General features: G+C 44.3%; 1 protein-coding gene across 13 annotated transcripts in view; it reads right to left on the bottom strand.

Annotated features, from left to right (window-relative positions):
* TEAD1 (TEA domain transcription factor 1) overlaps nt 1–27028 on the bottom strand; it is a 264117-nt gene that overhangs the window by 184760 nt on the left and 52329 nt on the right. Inside the window, exon 1 of one of the 13 annotated variants that reach the window (XM_029207010.1) lies at nt 10415–10488. The exons of 10 other annotated variants lie outside the window; for them this stretch is intronic. Coding sequence is in view for 1 of the 3 variants with exons in the window: in XM_029207003.1 (XP_029062836.1) it covers nt 10354–10368 (15 nt within the window). In the remaining 2 variants the exon portion in view is untranslated. Of the gene's footprint in view, nt 1–8283; nt 8307–10353; nt 10489–27028 lie in introns of those variants that run through there. 2 more of the 13 variants (XM_029207003.1, XM_029207011.1) reach the window with 2 other exon arrangements.

Below are 27028 nucleotides of genomic sequence, written 5' to 3'. Positions count from 1 at the left end.
AGCACAGTACTTGGCATAATAAATATTCAAAGAAAGAAAAAGTGAACCAACAACCAAATGATGTGAACATTCTTTGATAACAACATGACTGAACTTATCACCCAAGCTTTCCATGAGAAGGGTCAGAGTTTCAGCTCCTTTCCCATTCCTCACCCTGACTCTGGCCAAGGTTCTAATGAATAATAAGAGCCCCAAAGGAAATCAGCAAACCAAGAAGATGTAAGAGGACAGACTTATGCCAAGCACAGTTTGGATAACCACGAGTTAGCTGTCTGATTCAACTTCTTATTTATTAATCACGACTACAGACAACCAAGAGCCCTTTGTGTTAAAGGGACAAATATGGTTTGGGTCTTCTAGGACAGGGGTCCCCAACCCCCGGGCCGCATACCAGTACCAGTCCACAGCCTGTTAGGAACTGGGCCACATAGCAGGAGGTGAGCAGCCAGCGAGAGAGCAAAGCTTCATCTGCCGCTCCCCACCGCTCCCCATCGCTCGCATTACCGCCCGAACCATCACCGCCCCACCCCGGTCCGTGGAAAAACTGTCTTCCACGAAACCGGTCCCTAATGCCGAAAAGGTTGGGGACTGCTGACCTACAGGATCGTATTTAGTAACTGCACTGCCCGCACTGGGTATTATTCCTACCTTATGAGGTCCAGAGGCCTAAATAAGTTGACTGAAGTCACATATGCTTAATAGTCATTGCTCCAGATAGAATGCACATTCCATGGGAATACTGGACTCAAACTACATCCTCACTAGACAGTGAGCTGGAGGCTGGATTCGAAAGGGAGAGAATGTGGGCAGTGCTGAATTCTCAGCTCTGTCCACAACCGACACCATGAAGCACAGCCTAATGAATTCCTAATGAATAGTTACGATACTGACTCACCTCCCTGGGTACTTGGGAGGAATGTCAGACACTAATGACGGTTCATCCCTTTTGCATATGTAAATGGGGAGAGCTGTTATTCTCCTACCATTTCAGACGCTAGCCAAACTTGCTAACAAGTGGCCTGAGAAATACAGGTGAGGATCGGCAGCCTGGTTTTGAAGGCAGTCTCCAGAGAGACGGAACGTCTGCTGTGTAGTCAGTACCAGCCAGTGAGCCTTAGTGTCATACACTCCAATTGCCAATAGGTTCCCTCCAATTTCAGCAGGAAGGAGCAGATAATTACACCTTCTCATTTCTGAAAATCACTTCTATATCAACAGGATCCATCAACAAGCCAATACCTCTTCACCAGGACCCCGATGCTGAGCACCCCATCAGAGGTCTCAGCGTTGCCCTCCTGAGATTCCCTGATTAATTCTCCGCTCCATCAGCTCCAAGTACTTGCCCAGGTGACAGCTCGAGAAAGGCTCTGACTGATTTCATGCCATGCGGTTCTGTATTACCAGCCTTTGAGGGAATCACCTTCCCCATCCCCTTAATGAATGTGTTAGCCATTAAGAACAGAAATTCCTGTCTCTTCCTTTCCTCTTCACCACCACCAGGCAAGCTTAATCACTGCTCTCCATCAGTAGGCTCCTTCAAAGAGACAAGGCCATACACTCAGGTCCAGGCAATCTATGCCATCTGACCATTCCAAGAGAAGACTTGCTATCAAGAACAGTGCACCTGTAAGGGGAGCGTAAGCTGGATGATATGACCTGTAGCGCAAGTCATAGATCCCTGGAAGGTGGGTTGTTTAACCTTGGGAAACACGTTTCAAAGCCAGAAACAGAAGCTTCTTTAATGCTCTAAGAGGGAAAAAAGAAAAAAATGCCACAAGAGTTAGCAGTAAGTAGCATTTCAAAAGGAACATTCCTGAGCCCTTTCCCAGGAATAACAAAGAAAACCCCCCAAACTAACTCCTCCATTCCAAAAGGTCTGTAGAGTGAACACACATTTCAAGTAGACTCACCAATCCTAATGCTTTTAAACAAAGAAAACAAATACCAGGAAAAAAATACTCCTTAGTCACTAAGTCATGGGTAATGTTACTTTCTTAGGTGGTGAGATTCACCATCAGACTATCATGATGCCTCAGAATTTTACATGACAATGAGTACAAATTAAAAATCAAAAGTAGACAGTTCATACTTTATTTTACTTTTTTTTAAATTTATTTATTTTTGGCTGTCTTCATTGCTGCGCGCAGGCTCTCCCCATTCGCGGGGAGCGGGGCCCACTCTTCATTGCAGTGCACGGGCTTCATTGTGGTGGCTTCTCTTGTTGCGGAGCACGGGCTCTAGGCGCGCGGGCTTCAGTAGTTGGGGCACTCAGGCTCATAGTTGTGGCTCGCGGGCTCTAGAGCCAAGGCTCAGTAGTTGTGGCACATGGGCTTAGTTGCTCCACGGCATGTGGGATCCTCCCAGACCAGGGCTTGAACCCGTGTACCCTGTGCTGGCAGGTGTATTCCTAACCACTGTGCCACCAGGGAAGCCCCAGTTTTACTTTTTTTATTTTTTATTTTTGGCCACACCGTGCGGCACGTAGGATCTTAGTTCCCCAACCAGGGATCGAACCTGTGCCCCCTAGAGTAGAAGCACAGCGTCTTAACTACTGGACCACCAGGGACATCCTGACAGTTCATATTTTAAAAGCTACCAGCACATCAGATAAACACATATGCTGCGTTTGGTCAGACCCTAAGACAAGCATTGCAAAAGAGTCCATCTCAGCCCCAGGCCAGAAGGAATGCCAAACAAATGGGCCTCATGCAATCAAGGTGCTGTTCCCTAGGTGGCAAGTCTGTAGGCACATGGGTGGGGAGACATGGGGTGGGGGGTTTGTTGTAAGAAGGCACCATCCTTCTTACAAAAGCTGGTGGAGACTCACTCAATGTTACACAGCTCATTGCCGGCCAACTTAATGATGTGTTGCCTCTGGACTGACTCCAAGTCCCAGCAGCTGACCTGCCCGGATGCAGCTCCTTTGGCTGATGTGGAATCCTAATTCTGCTGCATTAGGAGTGGCCCTCTCCACTCTACACAGAGAAACGGTCCTGGGCTGCCTTCTCCAGTTTCTATGATTTAGGATGCTTCCCCCATTCTGGCCATGCCTCCGTCTACCCTGGATTATTACACAGCATGCTGGGTGAAAGCAGCAACAGGTAAATCCAGGGCTGACTTCTGCTTGGGTCATAAGCCAATCGACAAGGAAAACTGGAAAAAGATGGCATTTGAAAGTGCTGAACTGTGAGGACCAAGCTCTGCTCAGGGTCTTCAACTGGGTACAGTGGCATTAAAATGCTCTCTAAAGACCCAATGGATCCATGTGACTATCATCATCACCGCATCAGAGAATCCAAAATTTAGGCTCCAACGTGCCCAGAAGGAGAAAACTCCTCTTTCCCGCCAACTTAGGGTAACCAAGAACACAATACACGGCGACAAATGTTGTTCCTTTCCATCCTCTCAACCATCACAAATCATATGTTTACATTTTTGTGTGAGTGTTGGTCTGGCCCATCTTACTTTAAATACCCATTTCTAATGCATCTGATCATAGAGATACTGATCCCATATCATACATGAGTATTTTCTGAGTCCCAACACATGATCATCAAACTCCTTGGGAGCAGAAACAGAGCTTGTGTGACCTCTAGGACCGAGGGCAGCGGCATGTAGCATTAGGACACTGGATGAAAAAGAGGGACAGACTGAACAGCAGGTAGAACTATCTGTTCCAGTCCCATAGTGATTCCACAGTTATCTGAGAGAAAGTGTATTCCAGGAGCTCCGGATAAACTGCTTTTATTGAATTATGCTTTTACGTGATACCATCAGCATACCCAGAAACATCCCATGAATTAGTCACTGGATGTACTCCAAGAAGTTGAGTATGTCCTTCATCACATTACACAGATTGCTCTTTACAAAGGTCCCAATGGAAAGTTCAATAACCAACAAAACACCACGTGTTTTTCACCTCGTGTTCACCCGACTAGGCTTCCTCACTCGCTGCCAAAGAGCACTAAGCCCCACTGGCAGGCCCCTCAGACAGAGCACGGTGGTTACATGGCCGGCAAGCTTGGTTTCATTCCCAAACCCGCTTTTTGAGGTCCCTGCCTCAATCCTCTTCTTTTTCTTCCTTCTTCCCCTGCTTCTTAATTTGTGCTCTTCTACAGCCTTGCAAGCTGCCTTAAATTCACTCTGAAACAGGACAGGGCGGAATCACGAAGGGGAAATGATTTCTGTTTTCTTTTCATTATCTGTTTCAATTCAATATGATAAAAGGTTTATTGAAACCCCCCACCCCATGTCTCCCCACCCATGTGCCAGGCACTAGAGAGAGGAAATAAACATGCTCCCCTCCCTGCCCTCAAGGAGCACCCTTCCAGCAGGGAGACACAGAAGTAGGTTAATTATCCTTCAAGACTTCAAGCCACTCCCGCCATGTTCCTGCATCGCTCCCCAGGACAAATGAACCCTCTCACTCACTGCACAGGAATGATCCGTCTCTGTGGCTGTCAACCCTGGGGGGTTGTGAGATCTTTAAGGCTTAGGTCCATGCCTTTAGTCATTTTCCTGTCCTTGGCATTTAATGAAGGTCTGGCACACAGTCAATGCTCCCCAAAAATAATGACCCAAAGGGTGCCTAAAATAATGAACCCACAGGTGAGTAAATGAACAAGTGCATGAATATAATATGTCAAAAGAGGAATGAACTAAGTGCTGTTGGAGCACAGAAATAGGAGCTGATTCTGTCTCTCAGGTCAACAAGGGCCTCATGGGAGGTGATGCTTAGGCTGGTCTTGAAGTCTGAGCAGGACTTACGGGGCCAACTGAGAAAGCTCAGGGAGGCCTGTGCAGAGATGGGTATCTGTGAAGGGGATGTGGTGAAGAAAAGACAAAGCAAGAAAACAAAAGGTAAACTGAGCCAGACCACAAGGGGCCACACACACAGCAACAAAAAGTTTGGGTTGTTTCATTCAAAGGCAACAAGAAAACGCCAGCAATATCAGGAGTATGCAAGCAACTCCTAAAGGCGGGGTGTGTGTGTTAGTGTATGTGTGTATTTGGGGGGATAAAGGATGAAGAACCAGCAATTTTATAAATTTGGAATCCAAATTGTTTAATCAAAAGCATTTTCAGGGCTTCCCTGGTGGCGCAGTGGTTGAGAATCTGCCTGCCAATGCAGGGGACACAGGTTCGAGCCCTGGTCTGGGAAGATCCCACATGCCGCGGAGCAACTAGGCCCGTGAGCCACAACTACTGAGCCTGCGTGTCTGGAGCCTGTGCTCCGCAACAAGAGAGGCCACAATAGTGAGAGGTCCGCGCACCACGATGAAGAAGAGTGGCCCCCACTTGCCACAACTAGAGAAAGCCCTCGCACAAAAACGAAGACCCAACACAGCCAAGAATAAATAAATAAACAAACCAATGAACCCACATTAAAAAAAAAGCATTTTCAGTGTGGTGTGGTCCAAGACCAAAAGAGTCCTCTAGATAAATTCAAGTGTTACAATGTGGCTCATCCCTTAAGCGTTCCAAATTTATAAAGGCCTTTTAATGCACAAAAAGACAATGACCGTTTATACAGGTGTGCTTGTTTAAAGAGCCTAGAACCACAGGATTCATTCTGCTTGGTGCCCAGTCACTCAGCTCTTCCAATAAATGCTCTCAGAGTTGGTCGTGGAGGGTTCCACGTATTTCCCTGGTCCCTCGCTGATAGCGCGGTCATCCTGAACCCAACGTGGGGACTAGACTGCTATGCTTACACAGTGACACATGTGTGCACATGGCCAACGTGCAAATGGCAATGTGAGCAAGTGTATCAACAAACCAAAAATGTATGACACTGCTTGTTCACAAATGTCTACCCGTTCCCAGCGTCACTGATACAACTGAGTCCCCACCCCTCCAATGAGAAACACATCTGCCATTTAATGATGATACAGGGATAGAGCAGCTGCAAAACTGGTCTTACACTGAGAGGGATGCAAATTCAGGGGCCAATTAAAGCCTCACCCTCGCCCCCATCCCTGCCCTCCAAATGGAAAACCGGTCCTTGTTTTATACCCAGTGCAACTTCAGCAGGAGAAAGAATCTTGGCAGGAAACTGGTTGAGGCAGAATAAGTATTGTTCCCCCTTAGACAATACACCAGTCATTCAAATTAACAAATATTACTTGAGCACCTACTGTGTGCACAACACCAGCTCTAAGCAGTCCATAAGCGTGTCAGGGCATGTAGTGGGGCAAGAACCCCAGGCAAAGAGAGGCGTGGACAGAAAAGCTGAGGCACCCAATTCTGAAATCAGGCGAAACATCTGCTTCACTTCTGCAAGGCCCAAGGTGTTCCGAAGGAAAGCGGACTCTGGCCATGACACCCGCCACCGGACTCCTCCCTCCTCATCCCCAATGCTCCCCACCCCAGCAAATGAGGCAGTCGTATCAAGCAAAAAAGGCAAAAGGCCATAGCTTGATTCAATCAATATTTCTACACCTCCCCAGCATGCGCACACACGCACAAAGGAGGAGTGAGTCTCTTTAGGAAAAAAAATAATAATAAAGGGGAGAGATATGTATTTCCTTCCAGGATCTCTTCCTCCTGCAGATTCTCCTAACCCTGGTGGAGGAACAAGGAACTCCTCTCTCTAATCAAAATGCATTTCCAATCACAATTACACCATTTCCAATTACACCTGTGAACTGCCGCTAAAGCCCTCCCCCTCTCGGACATTCACGGTGTTGATGCCTGCTCAGTCCAAACGACTAATGAGGACTTTACTTACAGGGCGAGACTTGAGAGGCTAAAAGGCCCAAAGACAAAGCAAACAAACCCAAACCCTCACAGACACACAGACCTGGCATACCGGGCACTGACACCTTCCAAGTCACGTTTCTATATTAAGGATCTGTCTCTAAAATCACCCAAGAAAATCCAAAAAGGATTTTCCAGGCCCTGGGTGAGGGAACCCAATCCCTCAGGCTCCCTCTGAGGGATTCTGCTCCTCAGAGAACCTCGCTGAATCAGCACCCAAAGGAGGGCCATCATCTCAGGCTTCTCCCATCCCTTCCCATGCAACTCATCACCAAAAATGTCCACTCGGCCCCTCATCTCTCAACTGCATCCCTTCCACTCCTCTCCACCCCCACTAACTTTGCTCCCGTCTCACAGGCAGGACCTCTTCACACCTCTCTGAGCTGGGCTGTCCCCTATGTCCTCAAACACCACCACTACCAACAACCTAGTTCTGCCAGGTTCCCGACCCTGGGAAGTACACAGATGGCTTCTTAAAAATACAGATCTCAGCCCTGATGCCAGAAGTACTGAATCAGAATCTCCAGCTCATATATTTTTAGTCAGCTTCTCCTGTGCTATTCCTCAGCCAGAGTTTTCCCAAAATGCAAATATGACTTTTATCCTATGCTCACTTTAAATCTTTCAGCAGAGGCCCACACCCTCCAGGACCTAACTGCATAACAGGGCACCCATGGCCTTGACCACCTGCCCCCAGCCTGCTTCTCAGGCACCTGTGCAGTCCCCCACATTCCAGCCAGAGACCACTCCAAGGTGCCCAGACACAGCAGGCTGCCTACTTCACCCCCTCAGCCACCTGGGCCCCTCTACTCAGCTGCTTCTCTCACCAGCAATTCCATCTAATGAATGTCTACTGGTCCTTTCAAGACCAAAGCCACCAACCTCTCCTCTGGGAAGCCTTGGCAGATTCCTCCACTAGGAGAAGTCACTTCCATGTCCTCATAGCACCTCAAGCAAACTTCCAACACCATACTTGGTACGCTTCACTGTAATTTCTCTTAAGATACTGTTTCCAGCTGATCGGTAAGCCCCTTGGCATCCCTATGTTTAACGTCTCTCACTATCAGATGAATTGTTGGAACTCCAAAAATGTTTGCTAAGTGCTTTCCTTTGTGGACACCCCTACAATTCCAGGGAGGACACTGTGCGTCTGGAGAGTCTATATGGCCAAACAGTTAAAAATATGTGTATATAAAGAGTATATAAGACTTTAGAACCCCAGAGGTTTTAATTTTGAGTTCTCCACTTGTTAGCTGTGTCTCAGGGTGTTGTGTGTGTGTGTGTGTGCATGCGCGTGCAGGTACCAAGCAAAATGAGAATTAACATTACATACCTGTTGAAAGATTAAACGAGATGATCCATGTAAGTACAGATATCTCAATCCTCGGCAACCATTATATACATTACTTAATCTGTATGTTTACAGATCGGTGGGTATGTGTGCACACGTCTTAGAGCTGTGCCTGACACACTGCAGGTCCTCAAATAATTGCTGAATGAACGTACACAACTATAATTAATACTTACTTCTTATATGTCTGTCATTCCTGCTATACTGCAGATTTCCAGAAGACAGGGGCTCTGTCCCATTCATTTCTGTACCTCGTCCCTACCCCAGCTTGATAAAATTGTTCGCTTTAGTTTAACATAAAATATTAATACAATCTTCGTGACTATTAAGAAACTCATCCTTGTCTAAGGAATCACAAAGACAGCCTCAGGCATACTCTAGACCAGACCCACAGAATGAAACGAAAAAAACGCAGTAGCTTAAAACCTTCCTCCAGTCTCCAAAACCCCTGACTAGCTGGCCTCTACTGGCCCCCCACCTCAAGGTAGGGCCTGTTGCCTGACAAGCCACAACCCGAGGGCTGAACTGGTGACACACACCCCTCCTGCCCAGCCTGTGGCATCCCCCAGCCCTGCTGCAGCAGCCGCTCCACCTGGGAGATCAGATCTGGAGCCTGCCTTTTCAGCTCACAGCAAGTTCACCCCCAGGGACCTGGGGGCTGCAACTGCTGGCCAAAGTGTCAGGTTACCACAAAAATAACAGCGGGCCTACACCAGGCAGGCGTGCAGGCCAAGTGCAGGAGGGGAAAGGTGAGAAAGAGAAAACCAGGAGAAGAAAAGCAGACATCTGAGTCTGTGTCTAAGAGGAACTGGGTTTTACAAAATGTACGTTAAATTCATAAGTATACTCCTAACATCACCACTACAGCCCCTGCAATAACTCATTCATTTAGCATCCAATCCAGAGTAGCTTATATATTATACTTATGTTGAATGTGCTTTTAAAAACATTATTTTAAGGCAAGAGGGGGATGGGTTTGTTTGGGTTTTTTTTTAAGTTTGCTTATTTAATACTATTTATAAAAGTCAGATTTGGGTCAATGAAGATTTTAACAAGTATTCCCATTCAACAAATTCCTGATATTACTCAGCTTTAATTTTCTCAAAATTAAATCCAAACATGACAGAGCTAATTAGGCCTAGTGAAGGAGGGACAGACCTTCAAAACAGAAAAGGCCAATAAAAAGCATTTATGTATTTTTTTTTCCCTAAAATAAAATTACAGTTCACTCCTGTGCTATCCTCTTGCAGGAACACTGCTGGCTTGATGTGGTCTGACCCAGCCTGGGTACTTCAAACAAAGTTAACTTCAATCACTACAGGGAGTTAGCAGGTTATTGAATCTCCATCCATTGTGCTTTCATCTTGGTTTACTCCACACACTATGCCTTTTTAATTGGCTTCTCGCAACTGTTTTATAAGAGAGTAGATAGGGACCCAGCTATTAGGAAAGATGCCCTTCTTCCAGCTGGGCAGGTAAACCCCAGACCAGGCAGTGAACCGGGTGGGTGAAGTTTCCCATTGTAATCTCTTACATGTGAGAGACGCTGTGAATGCTCTGGCAGGGGAAGACGGCTAACTCTAACAGGCACCTTAGATTCCCAGCCTGAAGGTGTTAAAAGAGAAAGAAGATTAAAAAAAAAAAAAAAAAAAATCCAAAAGGGGGGAGAAAAAGGATTCTCTGGTTGGTTGGTTGTTTGTTTTTAAGTTAATTTTGATGGAGAAAGGTTCCCCAATGTCATGTTATTTTGCAGTTACTGATTTATGTTTCATGTTAAAATATCAGGGTTACAAGCATTATATGGCACAGCAGTAATCTAAACAGGACTCTATCTATTGCAAATGTTTAAAAAAGGAGGTACTTAAAATGACAATCTTAGTGGCAGCCAACAGCAGCTAACAGACATGCAGACAGGCAGATTCTGTGTGTTTTATTTTTTAGCTTTTAAGAAATACTAGCTCTCTCCCAATCAAATCAGTAAAAACTTCAGAAAAGGAACGTACTACCAGCAGAGTTTGAGCTCTACAAATTTAGAAGAACACCAAATAAATAGTGAAATAAGAGGCAGTTTCATTCTGCTTTAAAAACAGTCAGAGTCTAGTTCCGGGAAGAGAGGACCTCATCCAGCTCGCTCCTGCTCGTGTGGTCAGAATTCACACAGCTCATGCAGGACACATCACACCGTGCAATTATCAACCAGCATTGATTGCCACTACTAAAAGATCTTTAATAGTCCTGATTTTTACCATAAAAGCTCTCATTATTATCCCAGCTCTCTTTGCTTGTTCAGCGTGCCTGGTCACTTACAGGAGGAGGAGGAAAACCCAGGGACTCGGCTCATCTTTCCCCAGCCGTGTCTTCCAGGGAGTGTTCGTTTCCCCGCAGCGCAATGCCACGCCACTGCACTGGCCGGCACACTGGGTTTAAAATTAGCTGAGACCTGGAGAGCCACGGGTAACCTTCTGACAAGGTTAGCCAGCAGAGCAGAGCACGGCTCAGCGAGGGACATTAATAAGAAGCCAAGGAGAGCCTTTCAACAAGCGCATTAGGGCCTCTTGGAACCCTTGCAGTCTGGAAGCCGGGGGAGCTGGGGCCCCCGCATCGGGAGGCTGACCTAGGCTCTTATTTTTATCCCACCAAGTCAGCAGCTTCCTTTACAGGCGATAAACACAACCTCCAAAAGTGTTTCTCCAAGTTTATATTCAAAATACTCAGTCGCTGATTATACAAATAACTTGTTAAACTCTAAACTGGATTTAAGAAATATAATATTTATGGAACGCTTCTAATTATAAAGTTAATACCCACAGATGACCAAAAAAGTGGAACATTCAGAAACATACATAGGAGAAAATTAACCTTACCCACAGCCCTCCAAATAATAGTCAGTGCTAACAATGCATTTTGATGTATATCCTTGTACTAGTAACATTATTATTATTATTCCCTATAGCTTCGGGTTCTTTTATTGTCCACCTAACATTTTACATTCAGCATTTTCCTGAGTCCTGAAATATCCTTTGTATTCATGAATTTTAAGAGGTATAGTATTCCATGTCATGGATATACCATTATTTGACTATTTCCTCATGGCTGGACATTTAGATTTTGACCAGCTTTTCACTGTATAGTAAACATCCTTGTAATGATTTCCTATGGACAAATTCCTAGAGTCCAGGGGCAGGAAAAACTTGAAGCCACTGGTGAAGATTGGGAACCCCATGAAGACAGGGACGGTGCCTGCCACGTGTAATGTTTTCTAATTAAAGCAATGTGTCTCAGTGCTTTCCAAACAGAGAACCCTAAAGTCTAATGTGACACGTTCCGAGTGCCTACCAAGAGGTCAACAGGGCCAGCACCACAAAGGTCCCCTAAGCACTGAGATAAAGGAAGGCAAGCAAGGAATGGATCTAACACCTCTGAACACCTGTCAAAGGTGATTCAGATGCTGCTCCCACCCCCTCACGCTGCCAGCCCCCATCAGTACCTCACTTGTACAGCCACCCTGCTTGTTTCAAATACTGAAATACTTCCACACGAACTGGAAAGAGTCAGTGGCCCAAGCCCACTGAATGCCTGTCCCCCTTAGCTCCCACCCCTCTTCCAGTGCCCCCAATCTTCTCAGTATACAACAAGTACATGTAAGTGCCTGGCACACCTGGGGGCCTCCAGTGTCTTCCATTGGGTCCATGTCCACACTGTCTGTTAAAATACCTTAAACATCACCCCTCTCCGCACATAACCTATAACCCGGGATTTGCTTTTTAAATTTTGTTAATCCTCCCCTCCAACCAGCTCCTCAGAGACCACTGCTTAAAATCTTATTCACCAACGCATCAGCGCTGTCTCTGAAATTCATTAAATTCCCTAATATTTTATTTTTAAAATTGAAATGGACACTTAATGGGAAGAACTTCCCGAGACGCCGGCTGGGGTGGGGGGCAGTTCCCACCAAGTTATTCTCTACAGAGCACAGTGAGCTGGGTTAGACAAAGACGAACATCACAGTCCTAAGAGTCGTGGACCTAGTACGAACACCAGTGACACTGGTTCCCTGAGGGTAAAAGCTACCTGCTTAAATCACATGAGACTCTGAGGAGGTCTCAGATCGTCAATGACAGTCTCAGCAAGCTAAAGCAAGAATACTGAAATGCTGAAGTCTAGGAATAAGAAGAGTCGGTACGGCCTAACTTATGCCCCGACCACCCTGGTACTGGCTCACTCTATAATACCAAAGCAACATTTAGGGCTGGGCATATGACTATGCACTTGGAAGCATGACCTCTACCTTAGCCCTCCCTTTAGGGGGGGGCTATTTTCTGTGGAAGAGAACAGGTAACTAATAAGTGGAAGAGAGTTTTGTTTCCTCTAAATGTTTTTGTCCATCCTCTACTGGGGTTGCCAGGGCAGGAACACCAGCCAGGAAAGGGAAGAAAGACAAACAAGGGGTCTGTAAAATCAGACTTTGAAAACCAAGAAGGGGTCAACCTGGATGCATTACAGCACTGTCCAGCCCAGCAGCTGGGATCATGGCCCAAGCTGGAATCAGCTCAAAGACAATGCCTATCTAACACCTCCATGATGGAAGAATATACTCAAAATTCCAAGTCACTGTGGGTGCTGCAGCTTCTTTGCCAATTCAGCAAAATTCTAATAAACGGATATAAAAAATATTTTTGATTCATAAAATCAGATGTAATGGCAAAAGTTTAAGGAAATGCCTTATAGTAGTAAGTGGAGATAATATTCACAACTAACATTTATTCAACACTACTGTGTGTGAGGAACAGGGATCTAGACTCAATTTTTATTATTTCTTCTAATCCTCATCACATCTACATTAGGTAGAGATGTAATATTACAATATCGATTATTCAGATAATGAAGCAAATAAGGTTTAGAAACAGTAAGTCTTTTATCCACTGGTCAAAGAGAAATTCAAACCCAGATCTATCTCACCTTGAGCCCAAGGTCTGTCTTTGTGAGACACTGAACCTCCCATCACCGGAGGTAATCAAGGAACAGTTGAGGAGGGATGCTGTGCAGGGGACTAGAGTAGGCAGAAGAATGTCAGGGAAGGTCCATTCCAACCCCTGATCTATGACACATGAAAACAAATTGCCTAGTGTATGCTGGCTCTGTACCAGGTGTGCGTGTATGGGCCATGAGGAGTAAGAGAGACCCTGTAAATGAAGTGAGCACACTGTTAGAGCTGAGATAATGGACAGCCGCTCTATTTTTCTGCTCACAATAAAAAGCAGCTGAAAAGCAAGGCCAGTGGAGAGTCCAGCCTCTTGGCCATCATGACCCCAGCAGAGCTGGCACATGGCAAGCACTGGTGTCTCTTTCTCCCTCTCCAGAAATGCAGTGGCACGGATGAGAGCCTCGCTACTGCAGGGCTGGGAAAGAGTTGTGATCCCTGCACCTGAATTTCTTTTTCAACACAAAGCTTATATTTACAGTGAATTAATGATTCACATTTGCACTGGAAAAAACCATGAACACAACCAGAAAAGGAAGTGAATGAACAAGTCACACAGGAGAACAAGCATACGACAAAATACGCATCTTCGCTAGGAGGGGGAAAGAATGGCAAATTCAAGCAAGTTTAAGGTGTTATTTTAAATCTCCTAATCAGCAAACCTTAAAAGACAATAAGAACATCTGTAGTGAACATGACACAGGAACTATGCTAGTGATGTTGGGGATGTGAAGATCCAAATGGCTATACTTACTAAGCGCCTCAAAAGGCTGAAATTCTTCAACCTAATAACCTTAACCCTAGAAATTTATCAAAAAGAGAAAATCCCACGGTAGAAAAAAATTAGGAGCACAAATATCTACATTACAGAATCATCTATAATACCATGAATAGCAGAATGACTAAGAAAACTACAGTACATGAATGCAAAGGAAAACTGTGCATTCTTTTACAAGAAAAATTTTAAAAAATAGAACCATGAGGGAAAGTTTCTCAAAGAATATTCATTTTTAAAAGCAAAGTACAGGGGAACTCCCTGGCGGTCCAGTGGTTAGGACTCCACGCTTCCACTGCAGGAGGCACGGGTTTGATCCCTGGTCAGGGAGAACTAAGATCCCGCATGCCGCACAGCGCAGCTAAAAAAGTAGATAGATTGGTAGATAGATAGATAGGCCCGAAGGCAGAGAAATACATAAATAAATAGCAAAATACAAAATTGTGTGTATATGTGTATATATATAAAATTATGTGTATATATATATGTAATTACAACTCTAGTTTTATGCATATTTCTACAGAAATGAAGTGAAAATAAAAAGGAAACAGTTACTCTGTTAGGAGGGTGACATTACAGGTTTTTATTTTACACTTTTTTATGTTCCATTGTTTTTGTAATTTTTAAGAAATTATTCCGACTTTAAGAAACTTTAAGGAAACTCAGGTACAAATTGAGGTATTCAAGCATCTGAATACAAGAAAGCTTAGAGGTCAGACATTTGTGGATACTTGAATCCTCTTTACCACTAGGATCCACCCAACCAATCTCCAAGGTCTAGCTGCAACCTTCAAATGCAAACACAATGCACAGATTATGGCCTACTTTAGGTAGACCTAAGGACTTAATGTTCCTCTAAACATTTCAGTAGCAATAATAGCTAATACCTACAGAGTGTATATTCTGTACCTGGCCCTATTCTAAGCACTTTATCTGTCAATGCATTTAACTCTCATAACAACACTATGAGAAAAGTACTATCATTATTCCCATTTAGAAACAAGGAAACTAAGACACCGTAAGAGAAAGTAAATTCCCACCTGGCTCATGGATCCTCAAAGCCAGGATCTGAACAGTCTGACTTCAGAGTCTAAACTGATAATTACCCAACTAGACTGACTGTCTGTACAGCCAAGTCTCCCAGCCACCGCTCCGCTGGTCCTCTTTTCTGAAACGTCTTTCCTCCCCTTAGCCATCTCTAAGGCTGCCACACAAAGGCCACCTCAAGTGCTACCTATTCAGCAAAGCCTTCTCTGGCTCTCACGCAGATTTGCTGTGTTTCCTCTCTCTCGTGGAACTTTAAACACACAATTACCGTTTCACTGATACTGCTTAGTAATTTAATTGTTTGAGTCCTTCTTCCTCAGAGAATACAAGTTTGGGGTGGGGAGTAGACAGAGGTATTCTTTGTATCTCTAGTCACTAGCCCAATGTCTGGCAGGTAACATGTAATCAAGGAAGGAGGGAGGGAAGACAGATGGATGGGTGGCTGGACAAATGTATGAATGACTTCTCAGTAAAGGGACTAGAGACCTAATTCATGTGTTGGTGGGTGAATATTTCACACATGCTTGGGGTTAAAATAAAATGGGGCGTTGAAAAGTATGCATCCTCAAAAAGGAAGGAAAACCACTACAACAAGGATAAAGCTTGAGGACATTATGCTAAGTGAAATAAGTCCGTCACAAAAGGACAAATACGGTATGATTCATTGTATATGAGGTCCCTAGGATAATCACTCTCATTGAGACAGAAAGCAGAATGGTGGTTGCCAGGGGCTGAGGGGAGAAAGGAATGGGGAGTTATTGTTTCATGGGCACAGAGTTTGTTTTCCAAAATGAGAACAGTTCTGGAGATGGATAGTGATAATGGTAGCAAAATAATGTGACTGTACTTAAATGCCACTGAACTCTATACTTAAAAATGGTTAAAATAGTAAATTTATGTTCTGTACATTTTACCATAATTAAAATTATAGATAAATAGGTAGATAGATAATTAGACAGATAAAACAGGACCACAAAGCAAAGAAGTCAGACCAAGTCAAAGTATACCTATAGTGCAATCCAAACATAGCCCTCAGTGCTGGAACACTCATCACTGCACACAGATGCTGCATGTATCGTTCCAAGACTCTTCCCCTCTCAGCAAGGGTATTACTTCCTCCAGGGAGCCTTCTTGGATACCCAAGTCCAGTCTTGGGGGGCCTGCCACATGCTCCCATAGTACCAGGACCTTGTACCAGAGCCCGTCAACAGGTCTATCCAGCCAGTGTCAAGCTCCGTGAAGGCTGCACCCTTATCTTGCTTAGATGCGTCCACAGGACCTGACTCAACAAATATCACCTTTAATAAGTACTGAGTCAATTAATTAACTGCTGAGAAAAGGAGAGGCTAGACTACTGCTCTGATTTTCAAAGTTTACACACAGGGTTGTCTTAAGGAGTTGTTAACAAGGCAAGTTAATACGTCAGCCTTCCATATCCCTCAGATATAGAACCCACTGATATGGAGGGCTGACTGGACTAAGCCATTTTACATAAGGGACTTGAGCATCCACAGATTCTGGTATCTATGTGGGCTCCTGGAACCAACTCCTGCAGATACCAAAGAACGACTGTAACTCACAGAAAACCCAAAGATTTTCTAACTTGAAACTGAAAAAAAAAAACGGTGGGGGATCCAACCGCAGAAGATTGCCAGACAGGTTCCCACTGCCCCTCTACCTCCTCTATTAAACAGAAGGGATGTTCTTCGTGAACAGCTGATTTCCAGAATCTATACCCCTCCCCACCAAAGTTAGAGCTCCACGCCCACCTTCGGATACCCAGGCGGAGACCCAGGTGCCAGGCGCAGCACAGGGGCTTAAACACATCACCTCTTCAAATTCTCTTGAGGTCAAGGGAGTATTTTCCTCTTTGCAGGAACAAAAGTTTAAACTGCAGTTTGATCAATTTGTCAGGCACCTGTTCTTCGGGCTAAAATTAGAAAACATTCTTTAAAGGCTGGTAAATCTTTATCGATACTGAGGGGTCAGCTCAGAAGGCGGGGGCAGTAACTGCTGTTCTTTGCCTAGTCCATTCTTTAAGGCAGCTGGTACCTGTACTGAATTTCCTCTTGTACGTTTTTCTGCCATATAAATTACTTCATCACCCCTAAATCTGTTCTGCTGTATACACCTCCAAGTCTACTCTTGGTGCATGTTTTGCATAGGAGAACAAATTTTTGGATTTGCTACTGGGCAAAGTGTGTTTCCTTTCCCCCTCGTCCTCCAATTACCAGGCGAACTATAAGAGTGATGCTGAGAGGCAAGTGAGGCTCATCCACACTGGAACCCCACCATGCAGAGCATATAGGACCCAACTGAAGAGTACAAATGACTTCCAGCATGACTTGAGCTGACTTCAGGGCACATGCACACATTTGAGTTACAGCTCCAAACAGGTCATGTTGATATAACAAGGAAAGGTTATCAAGGTAAGAGATAGACCTGCCTGTGGGTTTCTGGAAACCCTCAATCAGTAAGCAAAGTCCTCACATGAACCTTAGGTTTTGTTCTTACCCATTCACAAAAAAAATCATAGGTAAAGGATATTTGAGGATCTAAAATAGAGGAGCAGACACTCAGAGGACATTTTTATATGGAGCTCTTGATTACTACTTCTTTTTTTTTTTTGCTTAGTCTTCCATTTATTTAGTCAAACCATCCTTATTACAAAACATGTGAATTATGGAGACAGAGATGTATCAGCACACAATCTGACCCTTAACTTCTGCTGGGTAAGATAAGACAGAACAAGAGTATAACCTTTGGCAATTCTTTTTTTTCCAAGCCCAGGCATGGGTGGATTGTCCAACACTTAAATATTTTTAAAGTCCCCTAAAATATTATTGACCACATCATATATATACATACATACATATATATATATATATATAGTTGGCCAAAATGTTCGTTTTGTTAGTGAATACGTTGTTCAATACAGTTCTTGGTGAAGATGAAAAGTGTGTCTATCTTTACTTAAAACCGAATGAACTTGTTTTTGGCCAACCCAATATATATACACACATGTTCTGACAGCATTTTTGCTTCTGAAGAGGCAGACTATTTCTCACAAAATAATAAAAAATGGTGTTTATAATTTTGTCCAACTGTTTTTAAAGGTTTTACAAAATCTTATAAGAAAATTATGGGTAAATTTTAAAAAGAAAATACATTCTCATGCATAACAACTCATTTAAAAGAGAAGGACCCTGCCAATGCAGGGGGCGCAGGTCCGATCCCTGGTCGGGGAACTGGGATCCCAGCAGGCCGCATGGTGCAGCCAAAAGATTAAAAAACAAAAAAAATAAAATAAAAGAGAAGCAAAAGCTTCATTTGGCTGTCTATCTCAAAGAAACATTTCCTGCTTCCCTCCCCACCCCACTTTACGTATGATATTACTTTGTGAATGGGTAAGAATAAAAAACCAAGGTTCCAGCTGGAGCCCATCACATTCCACATGACCATCAAATTTGATAAAAATTCTCTATTTAATTAATATGTTCAAGCACCATTCAATAAGCTTTGAGGATTATACCTTCATCTGAAACTTAGAATACAGTGAATTTTCATAGAGTTTTTTTAGTTTTAAGAACAACCATTGATAAATTCTATCTTCAAAGGAAGAAGTGATCATGTCTATCCCACTTTACAACTAGTTGAATTCAACAAAATATCTAGAATCCTAAATACAAACAATATTTTCAATTCCACATTCCTTCTTTAAATTGAGTTCATTTTTATTTTAAGATACATTGCTTCCATGCAAACCTGTGCTTCCTGAAAAGTTTGTTCTAGGTGGGGCAGTGGCACCAAAACAAACAAAAAAAAAAGTCTAGGAAAAAAAAGTCTCTTTGGTCTTAATAGGCTGTAAACATGTTCACATATTCCGGTTTTGAACAGAAATAGTAAATGCGAGGAAGAAAAAGGATGCAGTTGGAATTTCAGGATATTACGTGTAGATTCATAGAAATCTGAAAGAACTTTGCCAGAGTAAAGAAATACCATAATCATATTAACATTTTAAAGGAAATTTTGTTCACAATTCACACATACTGATGCAGTGGTTGAGGGACTGCCTTATCCCCTTCTCTAGATGTCTAGATAAAGCATGGTCTACTATATGCTACTTCTGCAAGGCTGAGACACAGAAGTCGTAGGTATCTGGATTGCTCAAAATTTAGATGGCTGTCAGAAAAAACATACAAGCATTTGTTCAATTAGCCTTCAACAGGCATGTGGCCAACTCTGGGCCAGGCACTATGCTGGAGAGATAAAGATGAGTAATAAACACGGGCCCCACCCTCAAAGATCTCACAGTTCAGTGAGAGGCTGATACATCAGCTGACACCCAGAACAGTGCATAGCACGTCGTAGGCACTCAAAAAATATAAAGCAGGTTAGGAGCCAGGGAGGGCAGGCAAAGATCGGCCTGAGGAGCTGGAGTTTAGCAGGGAGCCTGACTCTTAACTTGGAGGGCTGGGCTGGAATGCACACTCCACCACTCTGCCGCTGTATGAGGGCAATGCATTTCACATTGCCACGCCTCAGTGTCCTCATGTGCTCTCTCCTAGGGTAGTGATGAGCTAACATACATGGAAATGTCTGGAATGGCAAATATGTTAACCCCATCTCTACCCAATGGCTACCCCAGGTCTGGGGCAGGGACCAGAGTGGCAGAGAACCACTGTGGGAGGATAAGGTTTTTTTTGCTACTTCTTCTTCCTCTCCCTTTTCTAATCCTTCCTGCAAAACCCCCCTTTCCCCAATGCTGACTGAGCAAGACTCAGAGTGAATGAACCAAAAAGGAACTGGGAGGAAGGGAGTGTGAAAGAGAATCCTGGCTAACAATAAAGAAAAGAGAAGATGGCCATCCTTTGGAAGGGAAACCATCAGTAGTTCTAAACTGGAAAAGGGAAAAATAAAAAAACAAACAAAAAAACTCCTGAACCAGATACCTAAAACATTTCAACTTCTGCTGGTTAGACTACTTTTCTAGATAGCCTCGGATTCTTGCCAATTAGCTGTAGTTATTTTCTTCCCATCTCCCTGTTTGAACTTCCTTTACTAAATTAAAATAATTGCAGCACATTAACATTTAATCAACACAAAAGAAAGACTAAACCAAGCTCAAATATAATTTTAGAGCTTGCATTTTCTTTTTTTAAAAAAATGGGCGTTTGTGTATTTCTGTGTATCTAGTGGTGAATGCACATTTGTTTACATATATATGTACATGCACACATATATGTGCATTGTTTAAGTAGGCATGCATCTATATACAAATATAAACCAACCTTCTTGTAGTTGAGGCAAGTGTGACAGATACCAGCATCTGTATCTGTATCTACCATACCCGGGGGCAGCAGGAGAGGTAAGTTGAGTGTCTACTCCAGAATCCTGCAACCTCACCCTGCACCAAAAACTAAGGTCCCACGCAATGAAGAAGCCCTGAAGTTTCCAAGAAGACCAGGGCTGGAGGGCTGGAGGTGCTCGAACTCCCTGTGACTGGACCCAGCCCCTAAAGAACCTCTCCCTCTTCCTGGAAGAAAGCTTTCCTTTTAGTAAACAAGGGCCTTTGTCCCAACCAGGAGAGCTGAAACTGCTGGGGGTGGGAAGCAGGGGCTCCAGAGCTGCCTTCATGCCTGCAAAAGACCACAGCCACACCGGGGGAGCTGGAACCCTCAGGCTGCTGCCCCTTAACTCTCTTGAGGTTAAGAAATGCTGCCAAGTTCACTGTCATCCACCTCAGTAGGTTTTACTTAGAAGCAGCTGTGTCCAGAGCCCAGCGCTCAGGGCTCACTTCTCACAGCACCATCTCGTGTGTTTCACAACCGCCACAAAGGCAAGGGGGGTGGTATTACTCCTTTCACAGGTGAGGGGTCTGAGGTTCAGGAAAGCTGATGGGGCCAAAGGCAGACACCAAAGTGGGTAAATGGAGGAGCCACCAGGCCACCTTCACACCATGACGACTGGCCAAGGGAGAAGAATCTGAGCTCCTGGGTTCTGGTCTTAGTTCAGCCTCTCATCTAAGGTGTAATCAATGGCGAGTAGGTCTTAACTTTGTGAGCCTTAAGCTCAATGACTATAAAAAGAAAAAGAGGGAGTTCCCTGGTGGTCCAGTGGTTAGGACTCTGTCCTTCCACTGCAGGGGGGGCACAGGTTCGATCCCTGGTCAAGGAACTAAGATCCCACAAGCTGCGAGGTGTGGCAAAAAAGAAAAAAAAGGGGGGGGTGGGGAGATAAATACATAAATAAAAAGAGGAAAAAGAAGCCAACTTTTGTTCTGTATCTCGTAGGACAGTCAGATAGGAACACTCTCTGTGATCATTACTCAACCCAATTCTCAAAGGCTGGGTGGGTGGTTTTCCTGTCATCAGCTCTCACAGCATACAACACGTCCCCTGCCATCGACGTCCTGCCATTCACCTACTGTGCCCTGAGGAATCCCTCCACTGCCTGCCTCCCTGGAAGGCATCAATGATCCTTCTCAACAATGAACTCAAGCAAAACAGGCAACCCTTGGGCAGTAAGTCTCTGTACTTATCTTTACTACAACTGATACTCAGTTTTTACGCTGTCCAACCCCACTGTAAGTTCCTCACCCAGAGACCCAGCCTTGACTTCTCTATATCTGTCATCACTATGATACTACCACTACCACCATGGCTTCAACCCTGGAGTTTAAGCAAATATCCACATGGCAACATTTTTCTGGGTATCCGCTAGGTCATGTAAAATAAAAATGGAAGTAGGGATTGGTTTTTTTAAGAAAAATAATATGGTATGGTCTTGGCCCCAAACAACTCACAATCCAGTGAGGAGGAATAACTGACTGCTGGGATTTGCTGAATCATGACACTGGAATTTGCCAGTGACTGGGAGTTGGAAGGGACAGTGACTCTGAAGGATAACAGAGTCCGCTCCTGATACTATCTCAAAGGATATGATGACCGGCTGACTTTAACAAGGTGGAAATTTAATAAGGATAAATGACAACTTATGCACCTCGCTAAAAAAAAAAAAAAAAAAACCCGCGCACGCGTGCACACACACGCACGCACACACACACACTCACACACACACTCACTCACTCACTCACAAGTATAGGGTAGAGAAGATCACATGAGAAAGTCTTAAGGGACTGGGCTGCCCACGAGCTCAATGACTCAGTGTGATGAGGCACCTATAAAAGCTAATGCAGTATCAGGCTGCCCTGAGTAGACTGCTGCATTCACAGTAAGAAAAGTGAGATCTCAAATCTGGATTCCAGCAACCACAGGGGATGAATGGTCAAAAGTGAGCAAGTTTCAGAGCGCTGACAGGAGTGTGAAGCCACATCCTAATAGGAATGAGGATCACGAAGCTGGAGAATGAACAATTCACAGGGCCATGAGAGTCATTTTCAAACTAGTCTTGGGCTTTACCATTCCACTCGCAGGAATAGGTAACAGAGATACAGTTGACCTAAACCACAGAGGCACTGACATTAACCCAAAAGCAGGGGTTTAAAAAATGAGAGGGAGCAGGAAAAATGAAACAGAATTACCTATCTCATTATGAAATAATGTTACCAACTGCAATATCATACTGACATGAAAGTTATAAAAAGAAAATTCTATTTATAAGAAAAAGAAAATTACAAAATACTATAGACAAATACTACAGACAAATTTCATTTTGTAAAAACAACAACATATACACACATCGAAAACTGCACTGAAAGGGCTTCCCTGGTGGCGCAGTGGTTAACAATCCGCCTGCCAATGCAGGGGACACGGGTTCGAGCCCTGGTCCGGGAGGATCCCACTTGCCGTGGAGCAACTAACCCCGTGCGCCACAACTACTGAGCCTGCACTCTAGAGCCCGCGAGCCACAACTACTGAGCCCACGTGCCACAGCTACTGAAGCCCGCACACCAAGAGCCTGTGCTCTAGGCACAAGAGAAGCCACCGCAAGGAGAAGCCTGCCCGCACACCACAATGAAGAGTAGACCACACTCGCCACGGCTAGAGAAAGCCCGCGTGCAGCAACAAAGACCCAATGCAGCCAAAAATAAATAAATAAAATAAACTTATAAAAAAAAAACTGCACTGAAAATGGTCTGGAAGACAACATGGTGTAAAGCTCATAACACTAATTACATATGAGTGGTGAAGTTACTGATAGTTTTAAATTCTCCTTTCTGCTTCTCTATATTTTGCTTCTCCAAAATTCTCAATGTTTCATAGTGGGCATATATTTGCAAACCTGGGAAGAAAAATTACTTTAGATTTTTCAAAAGAAAATATCTAAATGGACTAGCATATGAAAACAGGAATTAGGCTTGTGCCTTCAGCAGGAAAGGGGGAACTGGGATTAGTGGGTAAAGATTCTAGGAGACCTTATCTGAGCTCAACATAAGAGAATGGCCTGTTAATGAAATAAACAGCCCTTTGTTGTAGTGAGCTCCCCATCAAAAGAGCTGTGCCTCTAGAATGCTTTGAGACTATTTGGGAATGTACTGTAGGAAAAGCCTCCATGGAGTACAGGGTTAGCTTCTCCTAAATCTGTGTATTCCAATTCCTTCAACACTGCTCAAGCCATCCCTGCTCCAGAATCCATAATACCTCTATTTTGCTCTCTATAAGTCCAAATCTTCAATCAAGCTTTTAGGATCTACTTCTCTGCTCTCTCACCGAATCAGAGCCAAATGGAGTACAGTTAAAAGAACATTCAACTGGGGCTTCCCTGGTGGCGCAGTGGTTGAGAGTCCGCCTGCTGATGCAGGGGACACGGGTTCGTGCCCCGGTCCGGGAAGATCCCACGTGCCGCGGAGCGGCTGGGCCCGTGAGCCACGGCCGCTGAGCCTGCGCTCCACAACGGGAGAGGCCACAACAGTGAGAGGCCCGCGTACCGCAAAAAAAAAAAAGAACATTCAACTGGGAATCAAAAGGTTCAGATCCCAGCAGTACCACCAGAAAGAATACAGCCTTGGACAAGTCACAATCTCTAGGAGCCTCAGTTTCCACATCTGTAAAATGGCAGTAAAATGTATACAACCTCACAAGGTTCCGCTGACATTTCAAGACAAAGCCTGTGAGACTGCTTTATAAACAATGAGGTGCTATACAAGCAAAAGACGATACATTCCTGTTGTGAAAGCATTCAAGCAGAAGTTGGATGGGCAATAACAGGGATCTTATTCCACTGGAAGTAGAAAACTTTAATTCCAAGATCATATGATTCTACATTGTGGCTCAACCACCACCTCCATGAAGAGGTCCTTTACTCCTTCAGCTTTCTTCTGACCACTTCTCATGCCACAGAATATAACAATGATTGTTTTTTCTCTAGCTTCTAAGGATGAGTCTTGATTTTTCACTATAACTGCATTTTCTTGAGACAAGGACCAAGACCTCCACCTTTATCCACAATCCCTAGTGCTGCTAGGCACTCACAAAAGACTCATTGATGATTTGACTGAACCTTAATAGAACCCCTACTTAAAGTACAGCCTATGGACTGGCACTATTGGCATCATCTGGAAACGTGTTAAAATGCAGATTTTTGGGCCAAGTCCCAGCTCCACTAAATCAGAACCTGCATTTTAATAAGATCCTCGAATGAATCCTATGCTAACAAAGTGAGGCTGCTGGTGGTCTACAGACTACCCTCAAGAAGCAAGGACCAGGGGCACGCTCATCCAACAAGATCTCCAAAGCCCAGAAAAGCATCTCATTTGTTCACTCACTCATTTATTCAGTCATTCACTCACTCAACAACCATATATTAAGTTCCTATACCATGCCAGGCACTTTTCTAGGTGCCAAGTCCTGTTCTAGCCAGGTGTGACTGAACAGTAAGGATTCTCTAATACTAGAGAGAATGGCCCAATCCAGCTGCCTGCCCACAAAATCCAGCTAAAAGCAATTTAAGTGCCTCTGAATTCCAGCTCCTCCAACCCTAGCCCAGCACCTCAAATGCTTTGCAGGTGTCAGGGCTGCTATCTCTTCACAAACCACCAAGGACCCATCCACACCATAGCCACCGCCCAATGGTTTGGGCACAGCCCCTTTATATTTCTGCAGGTGCTACATTCCAAAAATATTTCTTCTTATAAAGCATGGCAGGAATTCTACACTGAGGGGAGAAGAGAGGTTCAAGAGGGGCCTTATTTTTCCCAGGGGAGAGAAGAGACTAAAACCTCTCATAGAGAGGTTTACATTTTCAAAATGTATTTATTTTATCAACCACATGCTCGCAAGTCAAACATCCCCTCAAAGACATCTTGCAGACAGAGATATTCTGGGAACATACTGGAGGCAGCTTATTTATCTGCAACTATTATAAGACTAGCCCGAAGGGATGAGTATCAGATGCTCTCTCCCGCTGAAATGACTGTCTGCCTGCCTGCCATCCTATGCCAGGTCACAGCTACTTCATGCCCCCAAACACCCCCTGCTTGGCCCTGCCAAACTGCCTCTACCCCACCGGTCCTGTGACAGCCTTCCAATTAGCCCAGGTCACTCCTGATGGGAAGGGCTATCAGTTTGCTCCACGTGTTCTGCAGCATCTTTGCTCCTTGTGGTCTGTAAACCGACAATGGAAAGTGTAACTAATATACAAACGTAACATTAATATCGAACACTGCCACAGTGCTGGAAACCCCTGTGGGCTGGGGGCTGGTAAGATCCCAAGCAAACTCAGCTCTTGGGTTTCACTGTCTGAAAGGGAGTTATAAGAAAGTATACTCCAGCCAGCTACAACTGTCTCTTAGCTCTCTCCTTCGCTATCTTTAATCAAGTTATCCTTTGGGCCACAAGATCTAGCAGTTAGGAACGCTTTCGTATCTCCTGCAGTCCTCTCTACCTTAGCCTGTTAACTGTCTCCTTCCCCCCAATGAGCATCTTGGGATCGGGGTAGCTTTCTGTTCAGTGCAGCATCTCTGGAGCCCAGCAGATACCTGACACATCCAGGTCTTCAGTAAATACTGACAGAATGACAATTCGTTCATCAAGCATTTAATGAGTGCCGAGTTTTAGGATTAAAAATACTAAATACCCAAAGATAAAAAAGTAGTAAAGAAATGGTTAGCCCTTGTTGGCCTTTGGAGACCAAACAAAACAAGGAACAAGGACTATGAAAGCCTGGATGCAAACTCCGATGTGAGGGGTGAGGGAATTCCTGGAGCAGAGCAAGCCAAGTGCAACAGAAATCGAATTTTCTTATCCACAGCATCTCACACAGATCCACCCCCAGTCTGTAATTCATTGTGTGCTGAATGCATTTCCCACACACCAGTCTCTCATTCTGCAATTGGCCAAATTTCTCATCTGTCTTTTAAAATATCGGTATATACTGCATGGCATATCCTGTCTTCACCCTAAACTGTTTTATTACAAGGAGAGCCACCCCTCATAAAGGGGTGGACTTCTCATAGGCATTCTGATTTCATTCTTAGCCCCAGCTATAAGACTGTTAGTGTCCTGTTAGGAGGGCAGAGAGGTGCAGTGATGCGCAGGCCTGCCATAGGCTGTGCCCCTGGGACCCGACTCACACCTCTTCACTCGAAATCCCGTGCTCTCATCACCTACCCGCTTCCTCTCCCAGGCCTCGCTCTCCACCTAGCATCGCCACGTAACAGAAACGCAACACGAGCCACACATGTCATCACACATTTCCTAGTAGCCTCATTAAAAGAGGAAAAAAGACGAGGTGAGAGAGTGGCATGGACATATATACACTACCAAGCGTAAAGTGGACAGCTAGTGGGAAGCAGCCGAGTAGCACAGGGAGATCAGCTAGGTGGTTTGTGACCGCCTAGAGGGGTGGGATAGGGAGGGTGGGAGGGAGGAAGCCACAGGAGGGAAGAGATATGGGAACATGTGTATATGTGTAACTGATTCACTTTGTTATAAAGCAGAAACTTACACACCATTGTAAAGCAATTATACTACAATAAAGATGTTTAAAAAAAAGAGGAAAAAGAAACACGTGTTAATTGATTCTAATAACATCTACTAACCCAACAACCCAAATACTATTTCTACCTGTAATCAATATAAAAATAGCTGCCAATGAGGTTTTTTTGGTTTGTTTGTTTGTTTTTTGCGGTACGCGGTCCTCTCACTGTTGTGGCCTC

The sequence above is a fragment of the Monodon monoceros genome, unplaced genomic scaffold, assembly GCF_005190385.1.
Source record: "Monodon monoceros isolate NGI ecotype Baffin Bay Population unplaced genomic scaffold, NGI_Narwhal_1 Super_Scaffold_7, whole genome shotgun sequence".
Classification (NCBI taxonomy): domain Eukaryota; kingdom Metazoa; phylum Chordata; class Mammalia; order Artiodactyla; family Monodontidae; genus Monodon; species Monodon monoceros.
Note: the sequence above shows the minus strand (reverse complement) of the source record. Positions and strands in the feature narration are given on the sequence as shown.